Source organism: Lynx rufus, unplaced genomic scaffold (assembly GCF_022079265.1).
Source record: "Lynx rufus isolate CCGP_SWC_20201006 ecotype Redwood Valley unplaced genomic scaffold, mLynRuf1.p SCAF_4, whole genome shotgun sequence".
Classification (NCBI taxonomy): Eukaryota; Metazoa; Chordata; class Mammalia; order Carnivora; family Felidae; genus Lynx; species Lynx rufus.
Window position 1 is genome coordinate 119,990,014 of NW_025814856.1, and position 21,888 is coordinate 120,011,901.

The 21,888-nt window shown below is 39.0% G+C and overlaps 1 protein-coding gene across 1 annotated transcript in view; it reads right to left on the reverse strand.

The window, feature by feature from the left end:
* The window catches only part of HIBADH (3-hydroxyisobutyrate dehydrogenase), a 110,414-nt gene that overhangs the window by 76,050 nt on the left and 12,476 nt on the right, over positions 1-21,888 (reverse strand). Inside the window, exons 2-4 of the mRNA XM_047096512.1 lie at positions 21,202-21,362; positions 11,459-11,568; positions 8,613-8,734 (exon numbers count right to left, since the gene is read on the reverse strand). Coding sequence (XP_046952468.1) covers positions 8,613-8,734; positions 11,459-11,568; positions 21,202-21,362 — 393 coding nt within the window. The remainder of the gene's footprint in view (positions 1-8,612; positions 8,735-11,458; positions 11,569-21,201; positions 21,363-21,888) is intronic.

A 21,888-nucleotide genomic window follows, 5' to 3' on the forward strand; every position in this document is an offset into this window, starting at 1 on the left:
ATTCTTTCCCTCCCATTTCTTAATTTTCAGAAAGTTTTACAAACCTATCTTGGCTGGAAAAGCCAATTAACCATTTCAGTGTCTGCCAAGACTGTTTTTCTACTCTTTTAATATATGTACACAGTACATTAAAAATGTTGGTCACTTGAGAACAAGTATTACCCTAACACGTAAGAATTAAGGGAAATGAAATGTAATTAATGATAAAACTATTTGTATGCCCAACCTCATATTATGTTTCGTTTTTAAAGACCTCCCTAAGAACAATGCCGTCCCAGAGACCACGAGGGATAAACATTCTGATGACCATAACTAACAGTCAATAACTCAATAAAAAAGATGTCAGGGACAAATCTTAAAACTCTTAATACTCCTCTAAAAAAGTCCACATCTCTCACAGTGATACAAGTAATCTGACCTATATACGAAACAACAAAAACCTTCTACCTTCAGGTCAAGTTTAAATCACTAGGAAGGAAGACGAGAAGGTAAGTCTGCTGCCATCCCTTCACTGGCCCTAATGGAAGGGTCCTTACTATGAAATGGGCCTCTAAATTTAAAATTCTCACAACTGAAACACCCAAAGCAATGTAAAACAAAATGGAACCACACAGCAAATATAGAGAGGGAAGGATTTAAATTCAACTTACTATACTTTTCATTTGCTAACATTATCAAGCTATCTTTAAGAAAATCAGACATCTAAAAAAGAAAAGAAAATCAGACGTCTAGAAAACCACAAATAAGTCTGATAATGGTCTGCTGGCAATGACAAGGCCCTCGTCAAATTCGTACTTCCGTTTCCTCCTCCCGCTTTACCGCCAGTGCTATCCAGGGATCACAAGTCAAACAAAATAAAGACATAATACACAACATATACTGGAACTAATTTCACACTGCTTAGCCATCAACAGATGTTAATAAAAAATAAATTATATAAGGAATAGCTTCAGGGGATTTATTTGCTAAATATACTTTACCTTTATATAAACACCACACAGCAGTTCTGAACTGTGACCAGACCCAATTGTGTCTGGTCTGACTTACATCCTGAATGGCAATTAAAGGACATTAAAAATACCCTAGGATTACTTCAGACAGGACCCCTGCCTTATCCATGCACTTTCCAACATAACCATGTGAAGAGAACACAGTGTCCCTCCACCACAGGACAGAGCCTGGCAGGATCGACCCTGGTAATGGTTACCTGACTGGAAATGTCAATGCAATTAAATGCGAGGCAATTAAAACCTGGCCTGCAGATTTGGAGATGGGGAACTGCAAACTGCAAGAGCGTAAATTCTGAGAAACAAACTAGGTTGTTATTAGCAATAGTAATTATTACTCACAATAAACGATAACAGTAACACAAGCACTGAGTGAACTGATCACCTGGCCTTCTCTAAGCCATTCTTCTACTATTTTCTTAAGAGACGGATTATTAAAGCTGCCTCAACTATGCTACCTTGGGCAGGGAGTCAGCAGTCTTCTCTAAACGTGTTAAGAACTCATTAACACCTTATATAGGGACTCCTGTCCGTGACATGTTGTAGGGAGTCTTAAGCCTGCCAGAGAATGTAAAAAGAGGTTTTTATGGGCACCTCTTCTTAGGGACTAATTTCAAAGAAATCCTTGGAATTTATTTACCAAACATTTCTGAACTACTTGTGCAAACTGGAGAAAATCCTAGGCAAAAAAAAAAAGAAAAAAGAAAAAAAAAAGGTATCCTCCAGAGGCAAAAAGGATACTTAATGAATATAAGGCGATAAGTAAAATTGTGAGTAAATGTAAACGGCTGACATAATTAACCCATTTCTAGTGTGCTGGCATTGATGAATTTTAGGTCACTTTTAAGGAAATGGATCTGTCCATCAAACAAAGTTAAGGAAAATTTTTAATTATTTGAGTTACTAAAGCTTTTTTTTTTTTTAATTTTTTTTTTCAACGTTTATTTATTTTGGGGACAGAGAGAGACAGAGCATGAACGGGGGAGGGGCAGAGAGAGAGGGAGACACAGAATCGGAAACAGGCTCCAGGCTCTGAGCCATCAGCCCAGAGCCTGACACGGGGCTCGAACTCACGGACCATGAGATGGTGACCTGGCTGAAGTCAGACGCTTAACCGACTGCGCCACCCAGGCGCCGAGTTACTAAAACTTTAAATACCACGAAAACAGGCCAAGGAAAGGCTTATTTTAGCTAATATTTCTCAAGACCGAGTAATTCAAGTCTCTCCTACAAAAGTCAATGCCATAAAACGCTCTTTTTAAACTTTTTTTAATGTTTATTTATTTTTGAGAGAGAGAGAAAAAGAGAGTGAGAGAGAGTAAGCGGGGGAGGGGCAGAGAAAGGGAGACAGGATCTGAAGAAGGCCCTCTGTACACAGAGCCCAGTGCAGAGTTGGAACCCATGAACTGCAAGCTCATGGCTTGAGCTGAAGTCAGATGCTTAACTGACAGAGCCACCCAGGTGCCACTAAATTCTTTTTTTTTTTTTTTAAGTAATTTCTACGCCCGATGTGGGGCCATCAAGAGTCAAATGCTCTATCGACTGGGCCAGCCAGGCACCCCTGCCACAAAATGCTTTCACATTTTATAATAGAAGCCAGTCATGTAAAAAGAACTAAAAATCATAGTAGTACCATTCTTTAAAGGGAAGGACTCATGAAAATGAATTATCTTAACCATGTTAAATCAACCTATTTCCAAACAGTAAAAAAATAAAATCTTCCTGAGGTAAGACTAAAATGTAAGAGTAAATGCCGCACACAATACTACTGTTTAATCGAACAGCTTGTGACAACTTGAAAAAAAGACCTCTTGGGATAGCCCTTCCCTCTCCACACATCATATACCCACGCAAATTCAGTTGTATGAAATTTGGTGAAAGCATTTACTTTTGGACAGAAATAGCAATGCTGCAGCCCAAAGGCAAGTAAATCTGCCAAGTTATAAACCTCTCTAAGAAAATGTTTTAATGAAATGCCAACAAATCCTTAACTATGATGGTGTTAGGTGCCAAAATAGAAATAAGTTTTGTTTTTGTGGTCCCTTTACCCTAAATTAGATACAGATCTGGTGGAAAAACAGTAGATGCCCAGTTCACTGTTTTAAAAACAAGAATGGAGTGTGTGTGAGACTTTCATTGAGGAATTGAGCAAGCAAGTCCAGGACTCTAACAGAAATCCCTTAATAGGTTTTGTGCTCACTACTCCGTGTTCTAAGAACACCTCAAACAAATTACTAAAACTTAACCCAGCCAAATAGAGTATAAAATTTGGGTTCCCGGTAGGGAAACACATACACACCAGTTCAATTATTTAATTTTGACATTAATCCCTAACTGGAGCAATCCGGTGTAGCAAATCAATGAGGCTTGCCGGCTCAGACAGCCTTGGGCTAAGCACAAGTGCCACCTCAGAGTCACTTCAACTCAAGGTCTCTGGGCAACTCTACAGACAGATTAGGCAATCAGTGAGTTTCTTCTTCAATTATTCAAGCACAGTTAAGTGCTGTTAATTACACCCTTGGAACACACTGAACAGTATTTGGTCATTAGTCACAAACAATAGTTTTTAATTTGCTTTATGTCTAGCATTCATTATACACGAGAGCTGATCAAATTGGAACTAACCTTACAGTAGCAGACCCTCTCCAAAAACAAACAAAAAAAGCATGTATCCAAAATGGTGTGACAAAACAACATTTGACTATTAAAGGATTACAACTTTCATACAGATGTGATTTACACAAGATAGAGAAATAGATTAAGGCATCATATCTGAGGCCAGTGTCATGGGCTAACTTACATAACAGCGTAGTTAGCTTTACTTTGATAACCACAGATAAACGAAGGCATGGCGTTAGACATACGGGGAGTCAATTTATAGGTGAGTCAGTTCAATGAACGCTGAATACAATTACCTGCCAAGTCCTGGTGATGCAAAGATAAATGTTCCACAAACCTACCAAGCTTGTTCATACCTCAGAGCCCTTCCAGCAGCTTCCTCCGCTGAAATACCCTTCCCCCAGACTTCTGCCTTCACGTCTCTGCCTAACTGCCACTTCCCCAGAAAAGGCATCCTGTCCACTCAATGTAAAAAGACCTTCCCCTTAAGTCTGTGTCATTAACTGCTTACTCTGCCTTTTTTTTTCTTCATAGGACTTACCATTAAAATTATTTTTGTTCGTTTACTCTCTCTAGTCCTACTAACTCATAAGCTCCATGTGACAAAAGACTTTTCATGTTTTCAAAGCACTAACTCCAGCACCTAGACCATACCCACCACATAAAAGTACTCAATAAATGTTTGTTGCATGAAATGAAGAGTGAAGCATGTCCCTTGCAATCAAGGTACTGTCAGCATAATAAAAAGAGTGTATAATCAGAAAACAGTATATAATCTTGCAGGAATTGTATAATAATTTTAAGTACATTTCACTGAAAAAAAACACAAGACCTTCAGTTTTTTTAAACCTTCATTTTTAGAGTTCCTTTCTTTCCCTAAAAGTTCTAGGCTACCCCTAATATCAAGTGAACTTTTTTTTTTAATTTTTATTTATTTTGAGGGAGAGAGAGAGACAGAGTGCGAGAAGGGGAGGGGCAGAGAGAGAGGGAGATACAGAATCTGAAGAAGGCTCCAGGCTCCAAGCCGACAGCACAGAGCCAGATGTGGGGCTCGAACTTGTGAGCCACGAGATTATGACCTGAGCTGAAGTTAGACGCTTAACCAACTGAGCCTAATATCAAGTGAACTTTGAATTTGATAACAGTATAACAAAAACTGAAACTAAAGGTGATAAGAGAATTGTATGAACTAACGGATTTCCTTTTTTTTTTTTTTTCTTAAAGAGTAGTCACTAACGAACTGTAAAATCTAATTCCAAATTCCACTAGTTCGTTCCCGTGGATGTAACTGGGAATCAATCACCTATGAGGTTTGTAGTTAACCTTTAACATAAACTTTCCATTTCCAGAACTAAAACTTCTTCTGTTGCCCCAGAATCAACTGTATAAATCGAATCTGGTATTATTCTTTCTCTATATATCCATACAGGTAAAAGTCAAAGTATTAATAGCCACCCCAGAAAGGACAAAGACAGTATTTCTTTACAATGCCCAACATGTTGCTATGATCAAACTGTTAGTGAAGAGTTCCCTTTCTGGTTGCTAAGTACTGAGAAGACTGCTGTGCTACATTATTTTGCACTGTGTAACTATTTATACATCATTTTTATTAGTATATTTTCCTAAATCCTAAACTTCTAATGCAAGAACTTCCTCTTTAAGTTGTTCTGAATTACTATTCTACTTCTTTTATCCTACCCCCGCCCTGTGATCATAATCACACTTCCCAATGGCATCTAATATTACAATATAACATTTTGAACACAGTAATTACTTAATATCTTACTGATGTTACAATGCAAGGCAGATACTTGAACTTCAGAGAGAGGTCAATGATCTGGAGATAAATAAGCTGGAGTACAGCCTGGGAGTGAGGAAACAACTGCAGGAAAGCTCAAAATATTTGACATTAATCTTGAAATTAAAAAACTAGAAACCAGAAGATCTTTAATGCAATCCATCATACTTTATTACATGCTCGCCAAGAGATATACACTGGAGATAGAAAGTGGAGAAAGACATCTGCCCTCTTCAGAGTCTAGCAGTGGAAGAAACGGGCACAAACAAGAATCACAACATGGTCCTTGCAGCGGCAAAGATACTATACTATGGGGACACAGAAGAAGGGCATGGAAAATAGCTTCACTGCCTTCGGTTATAATCCTGTCAACTCCATCTCCTTAAACCTCAGAACAGATCCTATCCTATCCTATCCTATTCAAACATGTTAGGGATGTGTCAAAATATTACTCGACTTTCTCTTTTTCTGGACATTTATTTGATTAAACAAAACACTGGATCCACATGAAAGACATGAAAGACCCAAAAAACTTTGGTTCTATCCCAACTTATCAGCAGAACAAAAGACTCCTGAGAAGCCAGTTAATAAACATTTCGGGATGGGGTGAATACAATAGGACTATTCTGATCTCTGCAGAGGTCCCCAGATTTGAGAATAATGTCCTCTCAACCACTGCTTCTCAAACGACTGGAACAGAATTGTTAGGCCTTTCCAGGTTAGAAGCCAATCTCTGTGAGTCAGAAAAGAAGGCAATTCTCCCTTCACCTCCCCACCAAAGGTTTTACTACACGGCAGTGCTAGTTAGTTAGCAAGACAGAAGAGAGAGGACCAGCCACTAGGTAAAATTGTTAGAAATGGTGTTAACAGTAGGCCACTGCTTTAAAAAAGAGAAAGGCCACCACAGGGTAGGACTAAAGGGAGAAAAGGTCTAACAGAGTGTGGGAAGATCCTCAGATTGAGTTGGGAGAGAAGATTCTAGTCTAGATTGGCTATCAAGCTAGAGAACTCTGGGCAAATCACTGAACCTCATTGCGATCTCAATTTCCCATCTGTAAAATAACAAAGTCAAATTAAGTTATTACTGAAGTCCCTTCTACTAGTAAAAATTCTAAGAGCACAAAAGACACTTAAAAGCTATACATACTATTTAATATTGAACTCCAGCAAGTCCATGAAAACACCGTAAGATTTACTGAAGTTTTACCAACTTACTTTTCCAAACCTTACGAAATAGAGGTATCTCATATCAGCCCACCAGGGTGGCTACTTCAGTAGCATTTAGGCAAACATTCTCCTTTGTAATCAGGAATACAGAGATACAAGTCGGACCAGTTGGCAGCAAACAAAACTCTTTTCTGGACTGGCTTAATAATAAACTTCATTTTAGCGTCTTAGCTTTAGCATTAAAGTTGGCCTTTATGCTAACTGTGGTACTATCATTCTCCTTCAGAAAGGGTTTATGACACTTAAGACTATGTAAGCACAGACGGCACACTGATCGATCCATTAGGCAACAAACACTTCTACAGAAGAATGGAAATATCAACTATATTGGCTCCATCAGTTATTTACTCCTATGTAACACTCCAAACTTAGTGGGTTTATTTGCTCACAATTCTGTAGATGAGCAATTTGGACAACTGTAGCTGGGCAGTTCATTTGCCTGAGCTCAGTAATACAGCTGCAGTCATCTGGGAAGGTGACTCTGGCTGGATGGTCAAGATGGCCTCACTCGTACGCTTGGTGGTTAGTGCCTGTCTCTAGGAGGCTAATCCAGGCTTCTCTATGTGACAGCAGAAAAGTCCCCATGAGCAAGACAGGGCCAAGTGCTTTTCAAGTCTATCCTTGTGTAACATTTGCTAACATACCACTGGCCAAAGCAAGTCAGACAGCTCAACTCAGAGTCAATGAGTGAATGGATACACAGAGTGGATTCAGAGATGTGAGTCATTAAAGGTCATTACTGTAACAACGTACCACACTAGCTGTTAGCTATTTTTTAACACTGTAAGGAGATGATGATTTTATAAAGGACAACTTTCCATTTAGCAATCTTTATTTTCCTCCTCAGATTACGTTAGAATTTTACAGAAAATAATAAAAAAAAAAAATCTAGTCTTGGTCTTGAGCAAATGACTGGTTTCTTCAGTCCAGCCTTTCTAGAAAGTCTCCAGCTAGAAACAAGTCTTCAACTAATTACATATATACGTGTATATTTATGGACACATATGTATGTGTGTGTGCATGCATGTATGTATATGGTATCTGATTACACAGTAATTTTGGAAAATTTGGAAATTATGGAAAATCATAATACCTATAATCCTACCATTCCAAAATACCCAGATCCCTACTATTAATATTTGATATAATAATATGCTTTTAGAATCTTACTACTGAGAATCCTTGTCCTCTGAGATGATCATATGATTTTTAAGTATGTTAATGTGGTGAAATATATTTATGGATTTTCTAACATTAAGTCATTTGTGTACATATGAGATAAAACAAACCTGGTTGTAGTGTTTAATCTCTTTTACGCATGGTTGGATTTAGTTTGCTAATATACTTTTTAAAAATTTTTACTTCTGTATTCATGACTGATATAGACCTAAAATTTTTCTCTCTCATTTCTCTCTCTTTCTGGTTGAAGTATCAGAGTTACACGGGTCTCCAGAATGAGTTGAGCAGTGTTTCCTCTTTTTCTATTGTCTGGAAAAGTTCATAGAAAAACGGAGATGATCTGCCCCTTGAAATTCTGGTAACATTCACCTGTAAAAAATCATCTGGGCCTAAAGTTCCCCTTGCAAAATGATTTTTTCTTTTTTACCATTTCTTCAACTTCTTTAACAGTTTAAAGAAGATTCAAGCTAGTTACTTCTTGAATCTGTTCTGAAAAGTTACATTTTCTAGGAACAGCTCTAGCCCAACCCATAGCAGTTTGGACCAAAAATTCACAACGCTTCAAGGTTGTGACATCCTTTTGTCTGAACTTAGAACAAGCAATGTATTTTGAGCATACGGAATAACAGAAGTGATTTTGTTTTGTTTTTGTTTTCAGTGAGGAAATGGAGACTCCTATAACAGGTCTAAAAATATGTGGATATGTCTTGGGTACCAGAAAATTGTAATTGCTTCTTCTGACAAACAGAAATAGGTGTGCATAGATTTTAGCTGCCACTTACCACCAGAAACAGGGGCATCCATGAAAACTGCTCCCATTTTCTCAACTTCTTTGGCCAATTCTTTTGAAACTGCAGGATCAATTGTACTGGAGTCTATTAATAGTGAGCCCTTCTTCACTTTTCTAAGTAAATAGATAAAAGTAATAGTTTAATTATAGGTTTATAGTTTTAAAAATATAGCTTGCAATTCTGCATAAACATTTCATGCAACTACCTATAGAATTAGAATCTACTAAAAGTTGCCAGATATCAAGGAGGTCTTTGGTTTAATATTAAAAACATTATTAGAACTGGTTAAAAATCTCAAATTCATTTTCAGATCAATTAAAGTTCAAAGTAAACCCAAACTCTTTCAAACAAACCTAAATAATCTAATAAACTACATGTTATAAATTCTGGTTTTAGGTGAAATACACAATACCATAATAATATAGGTAAGCAATTTAAAACACCTGTTAACTTTAAAAGGTCTATTTGGTAAGATTTAAATTTTTGTTTGTAAAATAGCTGGGCTCTTTAAAAAGTATTTTATTTGTCTTTAATAAGCCATGTTGCCAATTTCACATATCCATGTCCTTTCCACTAGGTAGACTAAACACAACATTGAAATTCAGCCATTTGCTCGAGGGTGGCATATTCGTTAATAATTACAGCTTTTTAAAGATAAAATAAAACATCAAAGAGGCAGAAAGGAAAATATAGGAATGAACCTAGAAATCTCACAAATACAGTTTTTTTGCTCTTTATGGTAAATTTATATATATACATTGGCAAAGCGGGGAAGCAGTCTTTTCCTCTATCATATTTTACATCAATACTAAATGGCATTCTTATAATAAGACAATTTTGTTTGTACTGTAAGTACAGATTATATCTATCTACATGGTTCCTTCATAATCTATGTCTATCTTCACTGGCTAGGAAACTGACCTAAATTGTAAATTTTTTTTAATTGTAATTTATTTAAAGAGCTATGGCTTACCTTTAATTCAAACTTCCCAAAGTCCTTACTACAGATCAACTAATCCAGATGACACGTAATCATAATTATGATTAGAAAATTAGAAATGAATAAATATAAATACTGAAGAAGAAAATAGAAAATCATTGCTAAAAAACTATTAAAAGAAAGAAAAATCTTTTTATAGAAAAAATAGCATACAAAATGTGATGAACAACCATTTTAAACATATGAATTGATCTGGTCCAAATGCAATGGTATATTCCACAGAAAAGAAATAGCATGTTCTATTACAGGTCACTATAAGTATGTGGAGTTTCACTTGATATAACCTAAAACATAAGAATTATGTTTACCAATAATTAATTTTAATTATGTGATATTAACATTCCTTAGATCTGAAATATATTTTCTTTAATTTGACAGAGAGAGAGAGAGAGAGAGAGAGAGAGAGAGAGAATGCAAGCAGGGCAGAGGGACAGAGGAAGAGAGAGTGAGAGCCCCAAGTAGGTTTCACACTCAGTGCAGAGCCTGATGCAAGGCTTGATTCCAGGACCCTGAGATCATGACTTGAGCTGAAATCAAGAGTCGGATGCTCAACTGACTGAGCCACCCAGGTGCCCCAAGGGTCTTAAATCTTGAAGCAAATGGGAAAGTGTCTCAAAAATTACATATGCACTGAGTGTGGGGAAATGACCCTGACCCAGAAGAAAATAAAGAACCACCCATAAAAAGCAAATTATAGTTCAATGTAAAGCCGCAATATATGAAAGCACTCCCTAGACAAAACTGCTCTGCTAGTTGGCCACCATATTCCTTAGCAAAGAATATTAATAAACAGTTGGTCACCACACAAAAGTTTAGTAACGTTTCCTGAAGAGGCAAATAAGCAGGCAATTAAGCAGGGCCATAACTGGAACAGACTAGATAATGAGACCACTAAGTCACCTCAGGACCACACACACCATGGGCCTCAAGGCTCTGTCCAAAATGAGCGTCTTTCAACCTTCCCTGAAATCTAAACATTTATCTTATCAGTTTTTTGTCTAATAGCCAAGTGTCTTTTGCTTGCAAGTTACAATTCAATTTCCAAAAGCCTCAAATTTCACATATTACAGTTTCATGAAATTAAACACTTTCTTTTAGCCCTATGTATGTCTACAGGACCTACCAGTTTGTTCTCTCCTTGCTGAAATTCAACATCAAAACAAGTTAGAAACAGGAACCATAGAGACCAGCAAATTAAATAGGAAATTCAACCACTGTCATTCTAACACAACCACAAAGATTTGGCAATAGGCAGAAATTAACCAAAAGGTTCTCAAAGCCAGAGAAGCTAAGCACTGGCTAGAAAACTCTGACCCAAATTATATTTTATTTAAAGAGCTACTGCTAACCTTTAATTCCAACTTCTCAAAGTTCTTACTACAGATGTACTAACCCAGAGGACATACAATAACTTTTTATAATATAATAAAATGTTAAATAATAGTGTTCTTTCCAATGTTTGGTTTTATTTTTCATAGAAACCTTTTCCTGAATTTCTATAAACCATAAGAAAATTATGCTTGTAACATTTGTACAGTTTAAAATGCAAGCTTTAAAAGTCTCTTAAACATGTTAGCAATGAAAGCATAAATTTAATCCAAGAGTTAAGGAAAGAAACAGAAGCAAAAAAAAATTATTCCCAAAAGTCACATTCTTGCTTTCAGTGAAAAAAGAAACCCTTTACAATGAGAGAGAAACCACACCATTCACTTTTCAGAAACAAGAAAACAGTATAGAAAGTTTTAACGAACATCAATGTAATTTCCTAAAGTGTTAACAAATATGAAATTCATGAACTACGATAACAAGAAAATTTCCACAGTTGAGAAATACATACTTGAGAATTCCATTTGCTCCCGAATAAGCTTCTATTGCATTGATACTGGTGGGCAACATTGTAATAATTCTGTCAGCTTTCTCAGCTACATCTGCTGGGCAAGACACTACCTTTAAAAAAAATTACAAAGGCACATTATTTCAATTAAAACGGAGGCAGTTTCAAGAGCCCAAGTAGGATTCACTTTTTATGCATGCTGACAACAGTGACAGTGAATAAAACTAATTTATTTCCAAATGACAAAAAAAAAAAAAAAAAAGCTTACTGCCTAAAATAGAGAAGCTATTCCTTACACACATATAGATGCAGTTTCTATGGAACCAAATCTATTGTTTATTTTAAAAAGTGTGAAGTGAGTTGAGGGGGAAAGGGCAAAACCCAACAGTCCTGGGAACAGACGCACTTCTCATGGATTCCTCCAACTTGGGTTCTCAAACAGCATACTTTTTGGTAGATGCTTTGACTAAGAAAAACATCCTAGCGCAACGGGGATGGCAGCTAAAGTATAGGATTCACCAGTGATTTCATAGGCAGCAAAATCCCCCAGTAAAATTTCAAGTCCCGTTTACCACCAGTCTCTAGTCTCCATTTTCAAGGGGGGAAAAAAAAATGAAGCCTGTACAGAAAAGAAAAGGTCAGGACAAGGACATGAGCACTTAACTGTACCAGCTGTAAGTACCACCATAAAGGCTGAGCGCGCAAGCTACCAGGACACATGTGGAAACTATAGACACAAGATATACAAACGGGCATCAAGGTCCGCTCTCTCACTTCCGCCCTCATTTCTGCCTTATGATGACTACAAACATACCGTAAAGGAAGGTGGCCGTCCATCCTCTGTACGTGTGCATGCATGCACAGATGTACACGCCCTCACCCACGTTCCCCCAAACCCTTGCTCTCTCTCCCACGTGCACCCTGATATGCCTCGCCAGCCAGCTGGCAACCGAAGAGGTCAGAAGAGACTGGGAGTTCACTTCTTGAGTCAAACTCTCCTTTGACAGGAAGAATCCACCACCCCAATTGTGACAAAAGCTCCTCTAAAGGTTTTTCTCTCTTTAAAAAAAGACAAACGGCTACCAGGGGGATAACTGCAGATTTCTCTGTAGAATGGTGTACATATGTATTAAAAATGGACATATTTTCTGCCAGGAAACGTGAAGGAAACGTAAGCATCCTGGAAATGGGAACGCCTCTGCTTTGCGCATGGCAGAATTATACCTAATGCTTTCTTTTCGTCTTTGATGTGCAGTTGATGAGAGGGAAAGAATGGGAAGGCAGTGTGTGATTTCAATATTATGAGCTAGAAGTGACCACAATCCAATTTTCCCTAGAAGACTATTAGCTCCTAAAGCAAATTCTAGATGCAGTTTTAACATAATTTCCTAAGTCCTATTTTAAAATTGCAGGCGGTCAAGTATCCTAGCATTTTGTATATTAATATTAAATGATAACATAAAATATCTCACACCCCAAGACAAAAAAAACAGATATTCTCTCTCTTTCAGTGTTTCATTCTAAAGGCAATATGGCATTTTAGAGTCTACAGTGCAGCACATTCAACATGTACATTTTGATACCTCATCAGGATTTGCCCTAAAAGTTCTGAAAGAAAAATTTTTTTCCACTCAATTACGAAGAAATACCCCAGTTACGTAAAAACCTTTCCTACGCCCAAACAAATGCTGAGATTCAAAAGAAGGAGACTCTTTGCTGGCAAACGGTTCAAGTGTACTCAAGAAAAACAGCTCAGGAAGATGAGTATAAAAAAACGAAAAGCTGTAGGAGTCCTATTTCTCTACTCCTGGACTGCATCAAAAAGACGGGTTCCACAGACAGCCTCCTCTGTTCATCCCTCCTTAAATGAAGTAATACAAACAGTGCAAGACGATGGCATACCTTTCAGTGGCCTCTCCTTCCATGATCAGCTCCAACTCTCTTGATCTTTCAGGGACTGCGGTAAGCCCCGAGGTCTAAGAGTCAATTTCAGACTCTCCCTTAGGAATTCCGTGAGTCTCTTCCATTGAAGGAAAGTCGATTTCACCTAGACAACTCCTTGAGGGGTGCCCTCAGGGACACCAACAATTAGTTCACAGATCTAAATGTACTTCACACCTCCAAGCTTCTCATACCCATGAACTGGCAGTGCCTATTCATGCAACTGCCAAGTGCATGGGGTGCCCAATCAGCCCCCTGCATCCCTAGCATCTGCTTCTTGGGATGCCTGGGTTGCCAGAGTACTGCTAACCCCTCAATTATATAGGAAAGTGGTGTCAAAGCTCACAGGTCCGGAAAAAACACACAATGATACTGATAGCTGGAATGTCACCACTGCACTGGCCACAACTGCTCCGTATCTAATGACTATCTACATTTGGTACATTATAACAGTCTCTAATTTGCACTACAGAAGGCGTGTATATCAGACAGATAGACAGACATGTGTGTCCAGCTATTCAAATCATCTTGACTTCCACGTGATGTCTTCAAGCCGCTGAAATAATTGACAAAATTTGGCCATGACTCAAAAGCTGGGGGGCGGGCGGGGGGGACGACAAACCTTGTTGCCAGTCTGACACTAACCACAGAAGTCTTTAGGAGCCAAACTAATTAGAGTCCCTTCAATTACATTTACTAATTGAATGGATAAGCAAAGACAGCATGGATCACTGAAAGGAACACTAATTTGGGAAGCTAGAGACCCAAATTTAAATTTTTTTTAATGTTTATTATTTATTTGAGAGAGAGAGAGAGAGAGAGAGAGAGAGAGAGAGAGAGGGTGACAGAGGGGCAGAGAAAAAAGGAGACACAGAATCCAAAGCAGACTCTAGGCCCTGAGCTGTCAGCACAGAGCCTGACAAGGGGCTTGAACCCACCACCCGTGAGACCATGACCTGAGCCGATGTTGGATGCTTAACCGACTGAGCTACCCAGGCACCCCAAGAGACCCAGGTTTAGTTGCAGCTCAGCCACTAAGCCAATGTGTGACTTTGTGCAGATAACTTAACCTCTCTGGCTTCAGTTTCTGAATCTACAAGAATAGTGATTTGGGTTCTCTTCAAGGGTTTCTATCCCAGAGTAGAAAGGAAACTTAGGCAAAGAAACTTTCACATTTAGTAACCTTAGGTTCTTGGAAGGTATAGCCTCTGTGGAAGAGGCTGGATAGGCTGCATCTACAGTGGTCAGTACAAAGGTCCAGCATTATTAGCAAGATGCTTCTACACCTCCCTGTCTGACTCTGGGCCATGGCTCTGCCCTGCCATAACCATGTAGACAGATCTCTTGCTAATTCCAACTGCCTCACTCTTAAATTATTATGAATTAAGATGTCTCTATTTTTCCATTATCTCAATTTTAAGTATAGGAGAGTTGTTCCCATGTGTATCACAATATCTTTAGTCTTTAAGAATTTTTGTCGCCTGGGAATGCAAGCTGGTGCAGCCACTCTGGAAAACAGTATGGAAATACCCTACAACCCAGCAATTTCACTACTAGGTATTTATCCAAGGGATACAGGGGTGCTGTTTCGAAGGGACACATGCACCCCAGTGCTTATAGCAGCACTATCGACAATAGCCAAAGTATGGAAAGAGCCCAAATGTCCACTGATGGATGAATGGATAAAGATAATGTGGTATATGTATACAATGGAGTATTACTTGGCAATCAAAAAGAATGAAATTTGTCATTTGCAACTACATGGATGGAACCGGAGGGTATTATGCTAAGTGAAATTAGTCAGAGAAAGACAAATATCATATGATTTCACTCACATGAGGACTTTAAGAGACAAAACAGATGAACATAAGGGAAGGGAAACAAAAATAATATAAAAACACGGAGGGGGACAAAACAGAAGAGACTCTTTTTTTTTCAACGTTTTTTTTTTTTTTTTTGGGACAGAGAGAGACAGAGCATGAACGGGGGAGGAGCAGAGAGAGAGGGAGACACAGAATCGGAAACAGGCTCCAGGCTCTGAGCCATCAGCCCAGAGCCCGACGCGGGGCTCGAACTCACGGACCGCGAGATCGTGACCTGGCTGAAGTCGGACGCTTAACCGACTGCGCCACCCAGGCGCCCCCAGAAGAGACTCTTAAATATGGAGAACAAACAGAGGGTTACTGGAGGGGTTGTGGGAGAGGGGATGGGTTAAATGGGTAAGGGGCATTAAGGAATCTACTCCTGAAATCATTGTCGCACTATATGCTAACTAATTTGGGTGTAAATTTAAAAAATAAATCAATTAATTACATTTTTTAAAATGTTTTTTAAAAAAGAATTTTTGTCGCCTATATCTCTGGATTTAGGTTCATCTGTATGCCAGGACCCATCAATGGCATGTAATGGTATGTAATGCATAGAAGAAGGGATGAACTAAAGACAAAATCTGCTTTGCTGGGTTGGGGGAAGGAGGGAGGATGAAAGCATGTAGGCCCAGAGTAATCTAAAGGAACAGCACCTCCTTTTCCCATATCCATCGGAAGCAGACAACTATTCACTCCGTGTTTTTTAATCTTTGCAAAAAGAAAAGCATACTGTTACTTCAAAATTACACTACACTTGAAAAACTGACAAAAACAGTTTGTGCCTACATCTTGAAACATTTGGTCAACCATGATGGAGCCCACTCAGCAAGAGGCTTTTAAAGTTCTCATTTAACAAGAACCGAGTGGATGCCAGCTTACATCCCAAGAGAATCACTTAACCAAACATGCATGCTCGGCCTTACAACCCAGGAATAACAAGATGAAGTTTCCAAGTTTTTAAAGAGAAAACAAAAGAAGAGACCATCTAATTAAGCCTCGTTCATCCAGCAGAAAACGCACACAGAAATGATATAAGTCCCAAGCCTTTTGGCATAGATCAGCAGCATCTCCAAGGAAATTCCTAGACAACAAAAATGAAAATGAAGCACAAGTCGTATGCCCCTGATGCTACTGCTTAAAAAGAGAAATTGGTATCTTTTGCAAAATAAAAGTGGGACGGAAGGAACAGACCAGAATATATCCTTAACCTGGGATGCTGTCAACTCACTTTATCTCCTAGTTCGGTTTGAATTTTTTCCATCATTCTTTCATTTAAAAATATGTCTCTAGCTCTCTTCCAAAGCACTCTGGACTCGGTGATGACACCAAGGTGGTAGAGATATAACAACCACCATAACGACAGCAAAGACAGCACTTTCTATGTGTCAGGTTCTCCAGGACCAAAGTCACACAGCCAGCATATAGTAGAGCCGAGATTTAAGCCCAGGCAGAGCTTAAACCCTCCAGGGTTTATATTTTTATATCACTGAATTCACAATTTATCAATTCATGATTTCTAACACACAAAAGCTGGATAACTACCATGGGTTACATTCTCATAAAAGATTCTAAAAGCTGAAATGATGCATCATTGTAGGTTAAACCTGAGTTTCCAACAGAAATAGGGATATGATAAAAGGATATTGAAAGAGGAATGCCCACATTTTTATGGAAATGACCACAAATAACATATTTAACCAATTATAAATGCCCTTTCAAAATAGGTCAACCTTTTTTTATTTTATAAATTTTTTTTAATGTTTATTCATTTTTGAGAGACAGAGAGAGACAGAGCATGAGCGGGGAAGGGGCAGAGAGGGAGACACAGAATGTGAAGCAGGCTCCAGGCTCTGAACTGACAGCACAGAGCCCGACGCGGAGCTCGAACTCATGAACCGTGAGATCATGACCTGAGCCAAAGTCGGACGCTCTACCGACTGAGCCACCCAGGCGCCCCCAACTTTTTTTATTTTAATGAACTCTGTGCCCAACGTGGGGCTTGAACTCACGACCCCAAGATCAAGAGTCGCATGCTCTACCGACTGAGCCAGCCAGGCACCCCTAGAATAGGTTAACATTTAAGGGCACAAATACATTGATTAAATACCATCAAACATGTCAAAGATTTTTATCATGTCAAGTTTTTTTTTTTTTTAATATTTTTTTTTCAACGTTTTTATTTATTTTTGGGACAGAGAGAGACAGAGCATGAACGGGCGAGGGGCAGAGACAGAGGGAGACACAGAATCGGAAACAGGCTCCAGGCTCCGAGCCATCCGCCCAGAGCCCGACGCGGGGCTCGAACTCACGGACCGCGAGATCGTGACCTAGCTGAAGTCGGACGCTTAACCGACTGCGCCACCCAGGCGCCCCTATCATGTCAAGTTTTTATTTCCTTCATAACCCATCTAGGGTTCCTTCATAACCCTTCTACCACTAGCTAAGGCTTGAAGCAGGATCAGAACATTCTAAAGCATTTCTTCAGCTGATACAGCAGGTGTCCATCTTGCACCTTGAGGAGAGGGGTGAGCCGCTGAGCAAAGCAGAGACAAGAGGCAGACAGAAAGGAATCTGATTACACCTGTGCCCAAAATTCGACTGTGCCTTGGACCGCTCGCCCAACTCTAGGTTACATCAAATGCCAAATCCCCACTTTTTGCTTTTTAAAAAAGATAAAGCACTTCTTCGAGGAAATGTCCAAAGATCGTTAGAACCAGCTGGTTGCTTTTTGATCCAGATATCTCTATTTTGGGATTTTCTCTCCCTGCAAATTTCCCACTGAAAGCACAGTCAACATTAGAAACCAGCTAGCCAGTCTGTGCAATCTTTGTAGGGGGTGGGACGGAGGGGGGGGGGCGGGGAAGACTTGTTTTCTTTGGCTGCCATTTTATCAGCTTCACCTGATACAGCAATATTGGGAGAAAGGCAGGGGACACGTGTTCTCAAAACGGAAGCGTCAACACAAATAGGCTCTGAACTGTTGAACCATTAAACCTTCCGTTACACTGTTGTGCACGGCGGCAAGAAGTTTCAAGATTTTCACCTACATTTTTCCATCCCGTTCCAAATCTGGCCTTTGCTTTTTTAGTAGCAGAATGAAACTCATTTTTTCTTTTGCCCAACATTTTACAAATTTAAATATAGCTATGAAATAATAACACTGACACTTCAATATACCAGAACTTATTCGTTCATATTAACATTACCTTTCAAAGTAGTGCTCTTAGGAAATCACACTTGTTCAAAGGACACTGCCACCATTCAAAATGTTGTTTAGGATGCCGGCACAAATCACTTATCAACAAACGTCTTCATTTTATTATGGCATGGTATTTTCCTCTCAGGCCCAAAGCTTTCTTAGCCTTTATCTTTCTCCTTTCATTCACCGAAGTTTCACATTCTCCTACCGTCCACTGCTCTTACAATCAACACTCACAGGACCTCACAGAGCCAAGGTCTTAGGGGAACCTGAGATGCGAGGGAGAGAAGATGTGGGAACAGAGCATTCTCTCTTTCGGGCTGTTGCCTCAGTGTGAACCATCCACAGAACTTTTCCCACCGTGTGCCGGGGGCAGGGATGGGAGCTACAGACAAGAGGCTGAGGCAAGTCTTCACTCTTCACTAATCTGGGAGGAGTAGCTGCCCAGAATCGATCTTCTTTGCTTCCTCACACCCACTTATATATCTCAAGGAAGAGGAGGGGAAAAGGAAAATCCAATGACTAGTCTCTGTCCTAGAATCTTCTCGTTTCTATTTAGGGATCTGAGAGATCCTGTCTCTGTGACTTTCATTTCAGTCTATGCCATTTCTGTTTGGAGGTAAGCAAAGATTATCTACAGTACTTTTGTAGTTCCTGTGTGAAATGAAAGGACTCTTAACAGTTAATTATTCGTTTCTCATCAAAAACTGCTTCAGTACTTTATTAAAGTCCAAACACAATTTTAAAGAAACTCCCTTGTCATATTATTTAGTCTGGCCACCTGAGACGCACCTAATACCCTGCCACATCCAACTCAACCTGTTTCATTCTCCACAGCACTACGTGCACGGCTAGAGTAGGTATTCGACCTGTATGTGCTGCCCTAAGGTAGAAATCTCTAGAAACCTAAACTTGCTCTGTGCATAAGCATTATATTTCTTAGCATTTCCATCAAGTCGATCATCCAGAAGTGAGCTATTTAATTTTATTTTTCGTCTCACTGTTTTCTGTATCTCTCAGGAAATTTTTAGTATTCTCCCAATTCTGGGATTACACTCAGCCCTTAGTTACCACTCTACAACTTGTACAAGAATTTCCTTCATATCTCAAAAAACAAAACTCCAAATTCATGTTACTAATACATGATCTCCCGTCACGTGAGTTATTGATAAACTTTAACAAATCCAGATAAGACCTGACCAGTGGATGCTATCATCTAACAGGATATATTCTAGTCCAAATATTCTTGAAACGATAGCCTAAAAACAAAACACTAGAGGTCTGTCCTAACTCAGCTCTGTAATCCATTAGGGCACACAGTGTTTCTAGGTTGTCTCCTGGTTTATGGCCAATAACATATTTATTCATAAAGTGCTGCCATAAAATATTTATGAAGTACATTCACATATATTCTCTCCTTTAAGCCTCATACTCTAATGATATAGGTTGTCCACATTCCCATTTTACAGATGAGGAAATCAGCGGAGGTGAACTAACTTACCCCACTAAGACAGCAGGGAAGTATCTAAGCTGGGATTCAAACTAAGTTTCCTATCCCTAAGCCTATTTTTTCTTTATTGCGAAGTTATTTTTTTATTTTGTTTAAGTTTAGTCTCAGGTTAGCTAACATACAGTATTATCCTGGCTTCAGGAGTAGATTCCCATGATTCGTCACTTGCATACAACACCAGGGTTCATCCCAAGTGCCCTCCTCAATGCCCATCCCCCATTCCCCCTCCCCCCCCAAGCCCCACCCCCATCAACCCTCAGTTTGTTCTCTGTATTTATGAGTGTCTCATGTTTTGCCTCCCCCTCTGTTTTTATCTCATTTTTCCTTCCCTTCCTGTATGGTCATCTGTTAAGTTTCTCAAATTCCACATATAAGTGAAATCATATGATATCTATCTTTCTCTGACTCATTTAGCTTTGCATAATACCATCCAGTTCCATCCACGTTGTTGTAAATGACAAGATCTCATTCTTTTAAATCAATGACACGTATTTCCATTGTGTATGTATATGTATATACACCACATCTTCTTTATCCATTCATCAGTTGATGGACATTTGGGCTTTTTCCATTAATTTGGCTATTGATGATAACACCTAAGCCTATTCTTGTCCTAAGACAAATTGTGCCCTCAATAACATAGGCAGCTATTTCCACCAAACTATCTGGTTTCACAGCACAGTCCATAATGCTACTGAAAGAAAACTAATACAGAGCCAAAGCAAGCCCCTTTGACCTAACCTCGGAAACGCTCCAAGTCACCTGCCCAAGAATAGATCCCCCTCAATCTTTGTTGCACACCTGGATGTTGGATCAAAGTTAACAACAACAATATACATATATATATATATATATATATATATAAAACAACAAATACATAATATGTATAAAATTAACAGTGAAATAGGTTTACAATTCCATTGGGTATACTCCTAAGTTGTCACTTATTGAAACATACATTTATTTTTAATTTTTATTTATTTTTTAAATGTTTATTTATTTTTGAGAGAGACAGAGTGCAAGTGGGGGAGGGGCAGAGAGAGTGGGAGACACAGAATCCCAAGCAGGCTCCAGGCTCTGAGCCGTCAGCACAGAGCCTGACGTGGGGCTCAAACCCACGAACCATGAGACCATGACCTGAGCCGAAGGTGGACGCCCAACCAAGCTATCCAGGCACCCCTATTTTTAAACATTAAAATCTACAACAAATATAAAGAAAAGGCCTTACCTGTTCACCTGCCTCTTGAAACTCTTTGCATGCATCAGGGAACACATCATAAATAATAAGTGGATAGCCATGTTTCATGAGATTTTTTGCCATTGGATTCCCCATGTTGCCCAGTCCAATGAATCCAACTGGAGTCTTAGATGCCATTGACCTAGAACACACTGATTTCAATAAATTACTTTCAACAGAGGCAGTGACATTTTTTTATTGTAAACATTCATTCAATATCAGAAAGTCAATTGTTTTTATTTTGTTTTAATGTTTTTTTATTTTTTTAAGGTTTATTTATTTTTGAAAGAGAGAGAGGGGGGCAGAGTGAGAGCTGGAGATGGGCAGAGGGAGAGACACAGAACCAAAGCAGGCTCCAGGCTCTGAGCTGTTAGCACAGAGCCTGACACAGGACTCGAACTCACGAACTGTGAGATCGTGACCTGAGCCAAAGTCAGATGCTTAACCGACTGAGCCAACCGCCCCTATATGTTTTCTATTTAAAAGAATTTTTTTGTTAAATGCTAGTTTGAAACTAATGATCTAATCACATTTAAAGACATCAACCATGGGGGCCGCCTGGGTGGCTCAGTCAGTTAAGTATCTGACTCTTGATCTCCGTTCAGGTCGTGATCTCATGGTTTGAGAGTTTCAGCCCCACAAGGGGCTCTGCACTGATAATGTGGAGCTTGCTTGGGA